The sequence below is a fragment of the Augochlora pura genome, chromosome 10 (assembly GCF_028453695.1).
Source record: "Augochlora pura isolate Apur16 chromosome 10, APUR_v2.2.1, whole genome shotgun sequence".
NCBI classification, from domain to species: Eukaryota; Metazoa; Arthropoda; class Insecta; order Hymenoptera; family Halictidae; genus Augochlora; species Augochlora pura.
The window spans coordinates 34,754,530-34,769,075 of NC_135781.1; the positions used below are offsets into that span (position 1 = coordinate 34,754,530).

At 35.9% G+C, this 14,546-nt stretch overlaps 3 protein-coding genes across 6 annotated transcripts; 2 read left to right on the forward strand and 1 right to left on the reverse strand.

Moving 5' to 3' along the window:
* The first annotated feature begins 137 nt into the window (after positions 1-137).
* LOC144475866 (STING ER exit protein) lies at positions 138-1,263 on the forward strand. The gene is made up of 4 exons (XM_078192211.1): positions 138-388; positions 481-637; positions 741-969; positions 1,032-1,263. The coding sequence occupies exons 1-4, from the start codon at positions 268-270 to the stop codon at positions 1,176-1,178; spliced, it is 654 nt and encodes a 217-aa protein (XP_078048337.1). The 5' UTR covers positions 138-267; the 3' UTR covers positions 1,179-1,263.
* On the reverse strand, positions 1,261-12,094 carry LOC144475861 (uncharacterized). Of its 4 annotated transcripts, none has more exons than XM_078192192.1 (10): positions 11,890-12,094; positions 10,602-10,826; positions 9,865-10,062; positions 8,983-9,111; positions 5,050-8,882; positions 4,545-4,960; positions 4,276-4,467; positions 3,672-4,208; positions 3,353-3,589; positions 1,261-3,283 (listed from the first exon to the last, which is right to left on the reverse strand). In XM_078192192.1, the coding sequence occupies exons 2-10, from the start codon at positions 10,793-10,795 to the stop codon at positions 2,195-2,197; spliced, it is 6,825 nt and encodes a 2,274-aa protein (XP_078048318.1). In that variant the 5' UTR covers positions 10,796-10,826; positions 11,890-12,094; the 3' UTR covers positions 1,261-2,194. The 4 variants fall into 4 exon arrangements, with proteins under 4 accessions (XP_078048318.1, XP_078048321.1, XP_078048319.1 ...); XM_078192195.1 differs by lacking the exon at positions 11,890-12,094 and adding an exon at positions 11,649-11,667; XM_078192193.1 differs by lacking the exon at positions 11,890-12,094 and adding an exon at positions 11,595-11,665.
* Positions 12,095-12,184: 90 nt separating this feature from the next.
* Cdk9 (Cyclin-dependent kinase 9) lies at positions 12,185-14,381 on the forward strand. Its single transcript, XM_078192210.1, has 7 exons — positions 12,185-12,370; positions 12,463-12,547; positions 12,735-12,825; positions 12,922-13,088; positions 13,181-13,422; positions 13,493-13,640; positions 13,711-14,381. The coding sequence occupies exons 1-7, from the start codon at positions 12,264-12,266 to the stop codon at positions 14,017-14,019; spliced, it is 1,149 nt and encodes a 382-aa protein (XP_078048336.1). The 5' UTR covers positions 12,185-12,263; the 3' UTR covers positions 14,020-14,381.
* Positions 14,382-14,546: the final 165 nt, after the last annotated feature.

Sequence of the window (14,546 nt, forward strand, 5' to 3'; positions counted from 1 at the left end):
GTCTAAGCCAGAACTATGAAATAGAAATAGAAATGCTTTCCTTACCTTCGGATTTCTTTGCTTTGTACAAAATTCAAATTTCAAGTATTTAGTACAGCGCCATTTTCTGTAGTGGCAAAGCGTTCAAACTAGGTAAAAGTTGTGCTGGTACTCGTCGGTATTTTTTAGAACCGCGTAATGCGAAGAGAAAACCAGGATGTGTCAACATGATGTCGTGTAAATATTATTAAAGCTTGTGTTTTGACGGTATAATTACGTACCTTAACAATGCCGAAAGTAGTTTCAAGGAGTATAATATGTTCTGACACCAAGGATCAGGAAGAATATAGCGAGGAAAAACCTCTGCATATTTATTATTGTTTATGCGGACAAATGACATTAATTTTAGGTTAGTTTTGTTGTGTTTATTATTTACATTGTACTTTATTTTCCATGATTATAGATACAGTAATAAATCTAATTTGCTCGTTCTTCATACAGATTGTGCAATAGACAAATTACCTTTGAGAAAGCGAGATGGTGCACGAGTTATCGATGGAAGTAAACATGCTCATAAAATGACTTGCGAGCAAGACGAAATCGTATATTTGAAACGGTCCGAAGGCATAGAAAAACAATATCGTCAAAAATGTAAAAAGTGAGAATTTATTTCATAAAAGTACTCTGTTTTCTTAAGGATGTACAAAAACCTGAAAAAGTATTACTGTTTTTGCGATACTAATTGCATGTACATGTTACAGGTGTGGGCTTTTTCTTTATTACAAGCACGATCAAGGTACAAATGTTGTATTTATTGTAAAGGGTGCTGTAATTAAAAGTTCTGGAGAGGGTCCTATGACAGACATATACAATCAAGTAGCTATCGAGAAACCAAAGAAGATAATGGTGACAAAACATACAAAAAATATGGGAAAATTCAGTTCAGTTACCGTGTCTACTATCGACGAGGAAGAGGACGAGATCGAAGCTGTAGGTATCATTTATTGTGTGTTACGTCTTTGTACTATATGTCATGCATTTTATATTTTTAGAGAGAGGTTGCAGATTCATATGCGAACAATGCAAGAATAATAGAAAAACAATTAGAGAGGAAAGGAATGAATAAACGAAAGACTATGCCTCCACCTGAAGCTGATCAAAAAAGAACAAGACCCAGAGGCACACTATTAGATGTGTAAAAAATACATTGTATATTATCAAGTATCGAAAGAAGTTTGAGTTGTATTTAAATGCACAGACAAAATAAAAAAACAATCCAAAGAATTAGACAAGTTTTTTAACATTATATCGAATTGTTTATTAACATTACATAAAAGTAAATATTTAAAATATATAAATGACTAGATACAAATATTGCATAGAAATGTACATTGCAAAATATAGATATAAATGTAATAATAAATAAATACAATAACTACATATAATTCATTAATCAGGCTCACCGGAGGGGTAAACAGAGTTCTACCTATGATCAGAATTAGTAAGATGGCAACGTTAAATGGTAAGACAAGGGGGATGTACTTTACATACGCTAACTGCAACCATTTAAACGAGTAAACGAATCTATGAAATAATTTTGAGTGATATGGCTTTTTTTTAACATGGAAGAGAAAGAAAGATCTATCTAATTATCATCTAACTGGCCATGTTAGATCTACGATCTACAAGTATGTAGTGTGTAATACTATGACATATTAATGCGCACATTGGTTGAAAATTGGGTGGGACGTTAAGCTAGCTGCACTTGCGATCAAACGTGATAACTTTATCAATATGGTTGCGAAGTATAATATAAACCGAATACGACCGCTATCGGAGTTGTCGCTAACAAGACTATTCCCTCTGTCAGAGACCGGATAATTGAAAAACGATTTCATTCAAAGGTTGTGTATCTCTAGTGCCATATCTCATTTATAGATATTTTTAACGCTACAACAAAATCATAGCACATTTTCTATATATCTAGTAAATGCATTTTAAATATACGTATCCCTTGACGGTTGTGTCAACTGCAACTTACGTTAAATTAAAATTATATGTAATTCTATCTTTACACATAGTACGAATTCGCAGTTGGAATATCACTTTGCAATTACAGACGACGATCTTTTGTTTGATATATTTATATGTATAAGTTGTAAGTCTAACGGTGCAATGTATCCACGGAAACATATACAGCGACCAGTCTATAAACTTAAGTATTGATCTGTGAAGATTTAATATCAGCTTTTTTAAGTATTGTGGGTTCGTCTTTTAGAAAGGTGCCTGATCTGGAACCCACCGTAGGTTGCTTCGCAATTTCCCCGTTATGGCACTTATTTTTAACCTTTTCATCGCTCGGAGCCTTAATATTAGTCGTCCTTTTACTGGTAACCGCAGATTTATTTACTTTATATGCGCCAGATGATATTGGGGAAGATCTTTTGCTAGGGCTTTCCGAACCCTGCTGATTCGGTAATCCTTCTTTCTTTTCTCTTTTCAGATTAGGATGACTGATCGCGGACTGTGCAACCGGCCGCGTAGTCGCGACTTTACTAGACACGTTATTCAATAACTTACTTGGGATATCCGGTGTCTTTGCGGCATCGAGAAGATTTCTTCGTAAACTAGGCGAGCCGTGGTAAGCGCTTATAGCTGCTGCTCTGCTTCTACTAGCAGCCGTTGAACTCTCCAAAGATTTGAGAGGCCTCCGTGTTGCCGTCAACGGACTTCTTTGCTGCATAGGTGGTGAACTTTTTTTTATCTTGTCATAAGCTTGCGTTTTGCTCAACGTTTTACCTAGAGTCGGTGACAGTTTGTTTGATACGTTCGATTTAGGCGTGGTCGTTATCTCGGTCATAAGACTATCCGTGGACATCGAGGTATCCATTTTAGTGGTTTTCTTTTTTGTAACCGTAGCAGGCTTATTCTTTGATTCCGCTAGCGAATCCACAGACAAACCTATCTCAGCATTTTTTTGTTTGAAAGATGGCGATTCTGGACGCGTGATGCCACAACTTTTGCTAATCGAATCCTTCGCATTGGTCGTCTTAGTCGAATTGGGGTCGGTTAAACTATCGGAGGAAAGAGCTTTTACGTCCTTTTTTATACGTAACTTTATCTTCGCCAGTGGCTTCTTATCTGTAGCGCGTTTCATTGCGGGACTAGATGTTCGAGACGAGTCTGAAGATGAAATCATTATCTTTCGTCGTTGCGGTACCAATACCTTCTCCTGCAGCTGCGGTGGTTGCATGGTTTCTTTGGGAACAGATTTATTTCTAGGCTCTAAGTACCTTGACTTTACCTGAAAAATTTACCAAAATTCGGTATTACGCATTTGCACGAAACAAATAAAATTATGAAAATTAATTACTTCGACTTTATTCGGCCATGATTTAGGTCTTGATGTTTCTGCAGGAGCTGGAGGTTTATCTTCTTGCACTTTACGTTCCAATGGATCGCTTTTAGGCTTGTTAAGTACTTTCTTCGTTTGTTGTATAGTTACCATTTGTTTCAAAGTTCTATCGTTGTGTTTGGATATAACCATTTTTACACGCTTCAAATCCAAACTGCGATTCGCCGTTGATCGATTCGGCGCTAATTTAGGTTCCTATGAAAATATAAATGGTTATCGTGAAACGAACAATTTTATATTTGCAAGTATTGTATAAGTTACGCATGCTATCATTTACTTTAACAAAGTTAGAATGTCTTGACTGGCGTTTCACAGTTTCATGAGGTAGAATGACAAGGCAAGCCAACTCCTGTATTCTACGACGCAATTCTAAATCCATTTTTAACCATGTTGTGGTTCTTGCTGCTCGAGTCGCGTCTCTGACTAAACACTTTTCAACACGACTCTGTATTTTTTTAAGAAAATCAACGAATAAAGGACCCCATTTGGTTTTTTCCTGAGTTTCGTCGACTTGCACCGACGCCAACATTTTATGCAACTTTGAATAACTTTTACACGCTTGTTCGGGAGGCAATTGTTCCGCAGCAGCCAAAAAGTTGTCTTCCAATCGACTGATGTTCCATGTCAATTCTCGGCCAAGAGACTGAAAATTTTCATTCCCCAATACCCCTGAGAAATTCTCTGATAAAAACTTGACCGACGTTTCTAGCAAATTCGAAACCATCCTAAACACTGGTTCTGCCCAACGAACGTTTGGCAGGGTTGCAAGAAGTTTATCGCAATCCATCATAGTTTGAAGCACATTGTCCGTCGACTAAAATTTTGTAACCATTATGGAAACCTTGAATAACATTTGACAATACGTATTAAATATTGCGTACCATGTGCACAATATGTTGGTGATAACATTTTTCCATCAGCTCTCTTGGAAGAGTTGCAAACGCTTTGCATGGCCATATTCGTACAAAATGTCTTGTAACCCAACGAAGAGATTTCCGATACACTTCGTCCAGGCCATAGGCTGCTGCTAAAGGCATACACTCCAAGACACCCACAGCGCATACTTGGCAAGGCTACAACATCAGAGTTCAGATAATGAATAATGACAAATGAACCTGCATCGCATAACAACGAATGGTATCCTAGATACCTTATGAAACAGGTGGCAATATTTCACTTTGAGTGTATACCCTATAACTTCTTTGAGACCTTCCAGACACAGCATGTCAGCCAATGTCGCTAATTCTACTATACTTATGGAATCTGGTATGTTACTTTCTCCACTGTAAATGTGGCATAAAGCAAAGTGTACGGCATCGTAAGAGTATCCTTGCAAAGAAATAACATTTCCTGCACTTTCAATCCATCCTCCACTAAGAATTGCTGCAAAGTATTGACAACGGGAACTCAATATGCATTTGTGTGCTCTTATACGGCGACCAGCAACATCGATTGTAACATCCGGATTAATTTCTTCCAAAAACATCCTTAATAAATCTTCTCCTAATCGGTTGTATGGCCTTCCTCCTGCTAAACTCGACGTTTCCGTTTCCTCCGTGCTTCCTTCTAAAAATAATACGATAACCAACATCTATTTCGGTGATTATAACATTTCTTTCCGCACGTTTTTTGAATAGAATACCTGCACAACTTACCTGCCCCGGAACGACCCATGCTACTCTGCATACTACTTAAATCGGATTCCGATATAATACCTTCGCCATCGTATTCTCCCGTTAGGTCTTCCAGAGGAGATTTTTGTTTGGACGGTAAAGAGGTGCTCATGATCGATGTAAATTTTCTGGGCAACGGCCTAACCGAACCATTTGTCCTAGACATGACCAACTTACTCTCGATCCAGGATGTTTCTGGGATGCTGTTGCACATTCGATACGCAGTTCTATCTTCTTTTACGACCAAAGTGTCCGACGCGTGGGACGCTACAGGTGTCTTATCCAAATCCGATAGCCGAACAAAGGTAGATGCCGTCGTCTTCAAATTAAGTCCCATAACTCTGTCACTTTTTTTCGACGTAACATTACGATTATCGTACGTTGTCCCTGGCTTTTCATAATCTGGACCCTTGAACTCGCTTTCAATTTTCTTGATCGTTTCATTCAACGATTTATGCGTTTCAGATATCTTATTACCTACAGCAGGCACTGCTTGTGCTCGATCGATATTTGGCACTTCACCGTTCAATAATTCCGATAGTTCGTAATCATGGTTATCGCTGTCGGGAGATGGTCCGCTACCGCTACTAATATCAAATGTTTCGCTTTTACGCGTTTGTCCTTCGGTGCTCTCTGTACAAGTTTTCTCCCACGCGGAGGGCTCTGAAAATTCATCTTCGTACGTCTTGGGATCGGTAGTGTTAACGTTATCTCCAATTCGATCGGCTTTCAACTCTGTATAGTCATGTTCCTTTACGCTTACACGAAGTTCTTCGTTGATTACTTCGACGTGAGAATTTGGGGGCGTATCTCTCGTGTCGTATTCAAAGGCGTCCTCCGAGGATGTATCCATATTACTCAAGGCTCCGTTACCTTCCTTCAGAAGTTTCGAGTTTCTTTGAGAGCCGCATTCAGGTTTTATCGCGTCGCTCAAAGAATGACTCGAAGAACTAGGCTTGGCTTGTACTTTTTTCAAATCTCCACGGTCTACAGAGAGACTATGCGCTCGTTTGTGCTCTTTCCTGAATATAATTTCTTTCGCAATATGTCCATTATTGGTATTAGCACCTTGGGTCTTATCGACATTCCAGGAATGTCGTTTGAACGTGGGTCGTGACGTGGACAAAGTCCTTCTTCTAACTACTGGAGAATCAGACTCTATGTACATAAACACACTCGGTTTGGCTTTCTCCCTAACGCATTTTTGATCACTCAACGATTGGTCTTCTTTAGTAGTAGTAGTAGTAGTAGTAGTAGTAGTAGTAGTAGTAGTGCTCTCGTTCGAATTAGTATCGTCTGATTTGAATTCCACACGTTTATCATAAAATGTGGAAAAACTTCTTCTGTGCGTTGCCTGTACAATGGTTTCTGCGCTCGTAGGTGGATCATTTAAGTCAATGAACATAGAGAATATATTCTTTTTATCCGCTCCTTCAACGACCTTGTCAGGCTTGGCAGCAGAGTCCTCCGTTTCAATCTTCTTGATCTTCGATGCGCTATTCGCTGCAGACATGTCAACGTAAAATTCGCAATAGGATTTGCTACCATCTTGTTGATCTCTTTTCTGTGGTGGACAAATCTGCTGTTGCTGTTGCTGCTGTTGAATAATTGGCTTGCGATCCATATCTTTCAAGTTAACAAAGAATCCCAAGCTACCGTGCTTTTCATGACTACTTGTTTTCCTTATTATTGGTTTTTTGACGCATTCAGAAGTTGAAAAACTTTGGGACATGCCTACATGGGAATTTGACGTTGGTTTCGGATCATTTTTGTTGCAATCGCTCATATCGACAACCCATGCAGTCATTGAAGAAGACATTCTCGCTGATTTCACTCTTACTTCAGGTTCGTTCATGATGACAGAACCTCCTGAAACAATAGGTGTAGATTCCGTTTTCCGTCGCACAGTAGGACTATCGGTAGGTTTCGAATAGTCGGACGTGCTAACTCCACCCGAAATAATAGGTGTAGTCTCGTCACACTTAATATTCTTCGCAGTCTTTTTCAAGATATCCGCTTTAGTGTCCTTTTCCAATATGCAATTCAACGTCACTGGCAGACTATTGCTACAACTGCTCGATCCATTGTCCGCCTCTGCGTCGTAGTTCATTACCATTTTATCGCTGGCACTTTTAGTTACTGGATAAGTTACGCTAGTTTTACCGTCGTTTTTCTGAGAACTGACAGACTCTGCCGACACCTGGTCAACCTCGTATTTTCCATTGTCTAATGACAGATATGGCATCGCATGATATTGAGTAGCAGATGAGATTGGAACATCTATAGTAAATTTGTTGAGCACATTACTCATGGAAATAGAGGGTTCGTCTGGTGGGATGAAACATGAATCGCCATCGACGCGATGTCCTGAATATTGAGGTATAGCATTTTGGAATACCAAAGTGCCTTGCCGTCGTTCATACTCTTGTCTCAACACCGACAACTTCTCGTCATTAGAATCTAACTCGAATGTGTTTCTCCTGATAAGAGAGGGTGGTCGGGTGTCCTCTGCAAAGTTTGGATCTTTATCATTGGTTTTCTCGATAATTTCTCCTTTGCTGCTTGCTAAGTTCACAGAATCATCAGTGTCGGTATTCGTTCGCGACACAACATGTCGATCGTTATTCATATTCTTATTATTGTCGGGATAAGGAGACGGGTGTGAGCTCTCACCGCTGTCAGCTTCTTTAATTTCTACAACTAAAGACTCTTTGTTCATTTCGGCGCTTATATTAATTTTATCTTCCGATGTTGAATCGGTTCTTCTTATCTTTCTTGTATCCGTAAGCGGTTCCAGATATTCCGTTAGCTTCAATTCTCTCTCAAACTCTGCCACCCTTTCATGCCCACTTTGCAGATTACTAGTTCTAACGGATGTAAATTTGTAGCATTGCTCCTCGCCAGAATCGTTTGATTTGCTTTTGTTTGCGGCATATTCGGAAGGATAGGAAGAATACAATTGCGGCTTCTCTTCGGGACATAGATTTTTGGTTACCTTCGAAGTTGGTACCACAACTTCGTCGCTAAGGGTCGAGGCATCGATAAAGTAATAGTTGCTTGTGCTACAGGAACTTTTCTGTTTCGGCGCTTCACGAGATTCTTCGAGCCTTGCATTTTCTGATTGTGCAGTTCCACCTTGACAGTAATCATGATTGGCCAGTTTCTTTTCCTCTTGCGGCTTCTCAGTGGATTCTCCTTTAGTCGATTCCTTCTCCACATCGGTACTTACAGAAGATGCATTGCCAAGATCAACAAATTCAAACAATTCGTTCTCATCACTGCCGCAGTCCGATTCGTAAAATGGATCGCTGAGGACTTGATTTTCATATTGAAAAATTTCATCCGTGTGCAATTTTGCCTTCTGAGCGTTCTCTGCTGATGAACTAGAGGAATCTAGATGCGGTTGTTCTGCATCAACGGAAGAACATGTTGCGCTATGGTCATTTGAAGCACATTCCATCAATCCTGACTCCACCAAGTCTCTTATATGGCATGTGCTATTGTAATTATTGGCCGAATCATAGCGATCCGAATCAACGACTACCTTCTGGTCTCTATTGTTGACGCACCTAACGCGTATCTTATCAAACTCTTCGTTTGTAGATGTATATTCAGTGACTTGTAATTCTTCGAAGTCGGTACTCGAATTTTCGGATGCCGTGTTTTCGTGTGGACTTACAGAACCAGTTTCTAAACCAGAATCAGCCATATCGGATAAAGTGGGACTTACATCCGCAGCAACGTACTCCTCTACGTTTCTTGCATTTCTAAATTTTACCGTTGAACTGCAATCTGTTTTTGTGCAATCTGCATATCTTTGGCATAAATAAAAAAATTGATGAGTACACGATATAAACGAATAGAAAAATCAGTGGTATAAAATCAGTGGTGTAAAATATAATAAAAAATTGCAACCTTTTGTCGATGTTGAAAGTAACATTAACGCGAGATGCGTTCACAAGTTTCGATGTATAAGTAACATTCGAAATGAGTTCCACCAATATCTGCTCTTCTTGCAACAAATTTGTATTGCTATACAAACGCCTGAAAACGTACATGATATTAAAACACATATCAGATTAAATGAAGCGAGTGAAAATACATCTAAACTAGATAATATTCTATTATTTTTACATTCTATGATATTGGCAATAGAGGTGATGAATGAAAATAGCATAGCATGCTAATTAGGTTCTATAATTTATATTTTTGTTTGTGTAACATAGAATTAGACACGATTAATATAGCAAAACACTATAAAATATAAGAGGTGCATAGAAATTAAAGAAAGCAATCGAATAAACAATAACGACTCATTTTGGCTATATACAATTGACAATTTCTTAGATCATCCATAGAATAGGGCATAATTACATCTATATCTATACATTAAATATTAACTTATTCGTATACATTAAAATTGCATACAAATTTAATAAACAAATACAAATATTTTTTTATGGTTTTAAAACTACATAATATTTAATTAGAACAGATGAATTATTTGTACAGAGTTTATATAAATAAATATCTTTTAATTCCGATAAAAGGGATACATAGAATGCGTTAAATGTTAATTTAGGAATATTTGTATTTATTTTTCTGCATATAACTAAGATTGGGTAATTTTTTATTATTACTGGATTTAATAATTATTTGAAGTATGTTTCCGAGAATACAAATATTCCTCAATTAAACAAAAATCTATGCAGATATTACTTGCAGAATTGAAATAAGATCATGTACGTATTCTCATAAATACTGCCTCTAAGCATATGATTAGCGATATGGCGATACCTCACAAAGCCTTGAATATGATGAAAAATTCCTGGTTTATCAAGGATGCAATCAATATGATTATTAGCGTATATAAAATAAGGTTGAAGAACCTTATAAAAATGTGGTGCTCTGGTTTGAACGACACACTGGTTTGTTCGTATTATATTATATCCATGTATTATGTTAAGATCACAATACAAGGAGTCCGTAAATATTCTACAATAAAACACTCCATTCAGTTTATGTATTCAAGAGCTTATACTCTCAACACATAAATGACTTTATACACGCATTCTCATCAGTTACAGATTAATATTAATAAGAATAATAACAATAAGGACAAACTTTAAGTGGATGCAACAATTAATATATAATATAAAGATATCATAACAAAATTTTTACAGTCTTTTTACACTTTTAAAACATTGGGAGTTTTAGATATTTTATAACTTTATAGATATCAATCATTTAAATACTTGGTATAGTACGTATTAATACTAAAAATTATAATATATAACTGTGAGCAATTCACTGTTACTGTAGATACAACATGCAGATGTAATATTAATATTTTTATTGGTCAAAAACAACTTTTTCTTTCCTTTTTCAAGATAACTATTATCTCAAGGTATTATATAATCATTTATCGAGTACATATTCTCTGGCCCTAAATTTCTTTTACAAAAATTAGTTCTAGAATTATTTAATTAATGATTTTTAAGTTTTTTAATGTACATATTAAAATATTGCTTTACCTCCAAATATTATTTTGTAGATCGCTAAGACTTTTTGCAACAATGCGATTCTTCTCAGCAAGCTGATACTTTTTAAATGTGATGCTTGAAGGAAGTTCAGGCACGACAGAAGCATACGGTTGATGGCAACAGTGCCATTGATGTGTTCTGTCTAAATTTCCACTTCGCTTGTTGTTGTTCCTGCCTCCAGCCATGAGACATGTTTAATATTTCATACTTGTCCACCTTTAATATATCAAAATCAATATTTACCTATGTTAGTCTATATAGAAAACGCATTCTAGGAGATGGATGCTCTAGGTGATATAGTTTTTTCTAAATATTTAATATTTTGTTAGTTTATTATAATTAGAAACTACATTTTTGTAATGATTCAACTTTTCTGGTGCACGTATATAAATGAAATATTTATGAATGACTGATACAACTATAATATTTTGATTAAAATTGCTAAAAAATAAAGTATTAATGATATATTCTCAACTACATGCATTGCTGACAAAGTACACAACAATTTCAAGGTCAAACTAGAAGATACTTCTTGCATGGCAATTACCAGTCCTTTTAGGGTCACTTTAATTGTCATGCAATGGGTATTTATTAGAAATTGTTTTTCAAAAATACTTCGAAATATAAACAGCCGCAGATTTCATTAAAAAATATTATTTTATGTTCCCTTAAAACAGTATTTCAAAAATCTTCAAACTATTGGAAGAAAGCACGTAGATAAAACATTTAATTATATGTAACCTTAAATACAACATACGATCACATATAAATTTATGTATGAAATGTTAAATGTTCGAAACGGAAAATATTAAATTCAATAAGAGAAAAATGTGAATGACAAAAATAAACGCGAGCAATTTTGTTGTACTTAAATCTATGAATTCGTACTTTGTAGAAGAAGATATTGTGGGTAAGAAACCAATGCCGATCAATTATTTACTTGAAAGAATTTTCTTAAACAATTAGTTGATTAAGAAACAATACCTATTCGCATTGTTCAAGTTTCTTTGACACTTGATAATCGCTGATAGAACACACCTTGTTGACTGTCATTCAATGCATCTTTATACCGTACTCCGAGTACGTTTCGGTTATGGGATATTAACATGCAGAAGTTAATATATCCTGACAGAACGAATCTATTTTAAATAAATTCCAAATGAATGAAAATATGTTTGTAAATGTTGTCGTAATGCTGGAACATTTTCGCAAATATATTTTTGACAAGACTTTCTCAATAATTTATTGATCGCACTCGGTACATATACCTAGTACGTACCTCGCATTATTTCGATTCTCGAACACCGGTCCAGTTGTATCATAATTATGTGTTCTTATCGAGCAGAATGATTTCACGCATTTTGTTCGACGTGTCCGCTACGAAATTCGGCGAATATTAACGGTACGATACTAGCAGACTTTTGCTTGTTTGTTATTCGAAAGACATAAATATGCGATGATCGTTCCCAATACGAAAGCGTGAGGTTGTCTGCCACAGTCCTCGCTAGGTGACGCTCGACTCGAGATCAATTTTTTATTTTAAGGTTATGTACAAAAATGTTCTGTCAAACACTTTCATGGTGGATCGACGTGAGTCCTTGCGTACGATGCTGTTTGGTTTTGGAAGCTATGTTTACCTGATAAATATAAAAAATGAACACAAAAGAAAAGGAGAAATATATTGAGGAATTCGATTTTCCCCATTGCGACGAATCGACCAAATATGAGAAAGTCGCGAAAATCGGTCAGGGCACCTTTGGGTGAGTTACACATTATTACTTCTCGTTTAGGTTAAGTTCTTATGTGATCAAAATGATTTTGTTTCTCCTTAACGATTATAAATCTTTCGCAGCGAGGTGTTCAAAGCTAGAGATAAAAATTGTAACAAGAAATTTGTAGCTATGAAAAAAGTGTTGATGGACAATGAAAAGGAAGGGGTATGCACATGTTTAAATATTTTACTATATAACACATTTTTTCCCAATAGCTTAGTTTAATTATATTTTCATTTTCTTTCATATAAAATTTAACGTATTTAACGACAATGCATATAATATGTCTCTTTGGGACATTCATTGTCTCAAGAACATGACATAATATTCTATTAATTATTTCTTTTTTCAGTTTCCTATAACTGCTTTAAGAGAAATAAGGATATTGCAGCTATTAAAGCACGAGAATGTAGTGAATTTAATAGAAATATGTAGGACACGAGGTATGTGCATTTATAAATACATCTACTGAAAATAATCTCAAGTATCCTTTTCTTAAAACAAATGCAAGATTATTAATATTAGAAATTTTATTTTAGCAACCCAGTATAATCGCTATCGTTCTACATTTTATCTTGTATTTGACTTCTGTGAGCATGATTTGGCCGGTTTATTGTCAAATGTTAACGTGAAATTTAGTTTAGGAGAAATTAAGAAAGTTATGCAACAATTATTAAATGGACTCTACTATATTCATAGTAATAAGGTAAAGTGCATAAACTATGGATTTCACGAGTAGACTATAGATTTCAATCATCTGTAAATTTATAATTTGCACAATGATTTATTTTTCTACAGATATTACATAGAGATATGAAGGCTGCAAACGTTTTAATAACTAAAAATGGTATATTGAAATTAGCCGACTTTGGGTTAGCCCGTGCATTTAGCGCTAACAAAAATGGCCAGCCAAATCGTTATACAAACAGAGTTGTTACACTTTGGTATAGACCACCGGAATTGTTGCTTGGAGATAGAAATTATGGCCCTCCTGTAGACTTATGGGGTGCAGGATGTATAATGGCTGAAATGTGGACCAGGCATGTGTCAATATTCATGGATGTTTCTAAACATTAAATGGACAAGTTTAAACATTTTCTTGTCCTACAGATCGCCTATAATGCAAGGGAACACAGAGCAACAACAACTTGTATTAATTTCTCAGTTATGTGGTTCTATAGTAACAGAATCTTGGCCTGGCGTAGAAAATTTGGAGCTATTTAATAAAATGGAGTTACCTAAAGGTCAAAAGCGAAAGGTAAATATTATTAATGAAACACAACACTCGCGCATAACTAGGATTGTGAAAAATAGATTTTTTTTTATAGGTGAAAGATAGATTAAAACCATATTTAAAAGATCCTTATGCTTGCGATTTGTTGGACAAGCTGTTGATTCTTGATCCATTGAAAAGATACGATTCGGATTCTGCGTTGAATCATGATTTTTTCTGGACTGATCCAATGCCTTGTGATCTTAGTAAAATGTTGGCACAGCACACGCAAAGTATGTTTGAATATTTAGCTCCACCAAGACGTCCCGGCCACATACGTCACCCGCATCATCAAGTACCTGGAGGGCCAGCAAAACCCAGTTCTAGTATGGCTGACAGTGGTTACCAAGATCGTGTATTCTAGCATATTTTATTCTGTTCTGGACGAATGTAGACTGCCCTTTCACTATTCATCTTTTTTATCTCTTATCATTTTTATAAACTGTACAATGTTACTCGTTGACTACATAGATAACGATAAGGTCCTGTGTTTAAATTAAATATCCGATTTATACAAACTCTGCCAATGAGATGTAAGATTTTCTTGTACATATACGTATGTATATATTATCGTTAATCGTATCTCTACTACTACTTCTGCTACTACTACTACTACTGCTGCTGCTGCTGCTGCTGCTGCTGCTACTGCTACTACTACTACTACTACTACTACTATAGATACAATAAGTAAATAAGTTAACACAAGATCCGGTTCAATTATACATATAATTATATTATAGATACTATTTTAGTGTCATGTTAGGACGAAATTTATTTCAATAAGCAAATTTCAATTTTACAATTTCTTTTGATTTGATAAAATCAGAACCTATGAAAAATATCTTATAAATGTATAATAAGCCTAAATTGACTAAGACTAAATTATAATGA

What these genes read in the sequence shown, in the direction of transcription:
- LOC144475866 (XM_078192211.1), top strand. Translation starts at nt 268, where the DNA reads ATGCCGAAAGTAGTTTCAAGGAGTATAATATGTTCTGACACCAAGGAT. An exon ending in TATCGTCAAAAATGTAAAAA is followed by an intron (nt 638 to 740) that starts GTGAGAATTTAT and finishes TACATGTTACAG; the next exon opens with GTGTGGGCTTTTTCTTTATT. An exon ending in AAGAGGACGAGATCGAAGCT is followed by an intron (nt 970 to 1,031) that starts GTAGGTATCATT and finishes TTATATTTTTAG; the next exon opens with AGAGAGGTTGCAGATTCATA.
- LOC144475861 (XM_078192192.1), bottom strand. Translation starts at nt 10,795, where the DNA reads ATGGCTGGAGGCAGGAACAACAACAAGCGAAGTGGAAATTTAGACAGA. An exon ending in CTACAAAATAATATTTGGAG is followed by an intron (nt 10,063 to 10,601) that starts GTAAAGCAATAT and finishes GTTTTATTGTAG; the next exon opens with AATATTTACGGACTCCTTGT. An exon ending in ATTGCCACCTGTTTCATAAG is followed by an intron (nt 4,468 to 4,544) that starts GTATCTAGGATA and finishes CTGATGTTGTAG; the next exon opens with CCTTGCCAAGTATGCGCTGT.
- Cdk9 (XM_078192210.1), top strand. Translation starts at nt 12,264, where the DNA reads ATGAACACAAAAGAAAAGGAGAAATATATTGAGGAATTCGATTTTCCC. An exon ending in ATCGGTCAGGGCACCTTTGG is followed by an intron (nt 12,371 to 12,462) that starts GTGAGTTACACA and finishes AATCTTTCGCAG; the next exon opens with CGAGGTGTTCAAAGCTAGAG. An exon ending in AGAAATATGTAGGACACGAG is followed by an intron (nt 12,826 to 12,921) that starts GTATGTGCATTT and finishes ATTTTATTTTAG; the next exon opens with CAACCCAGTATAATCGCTAT.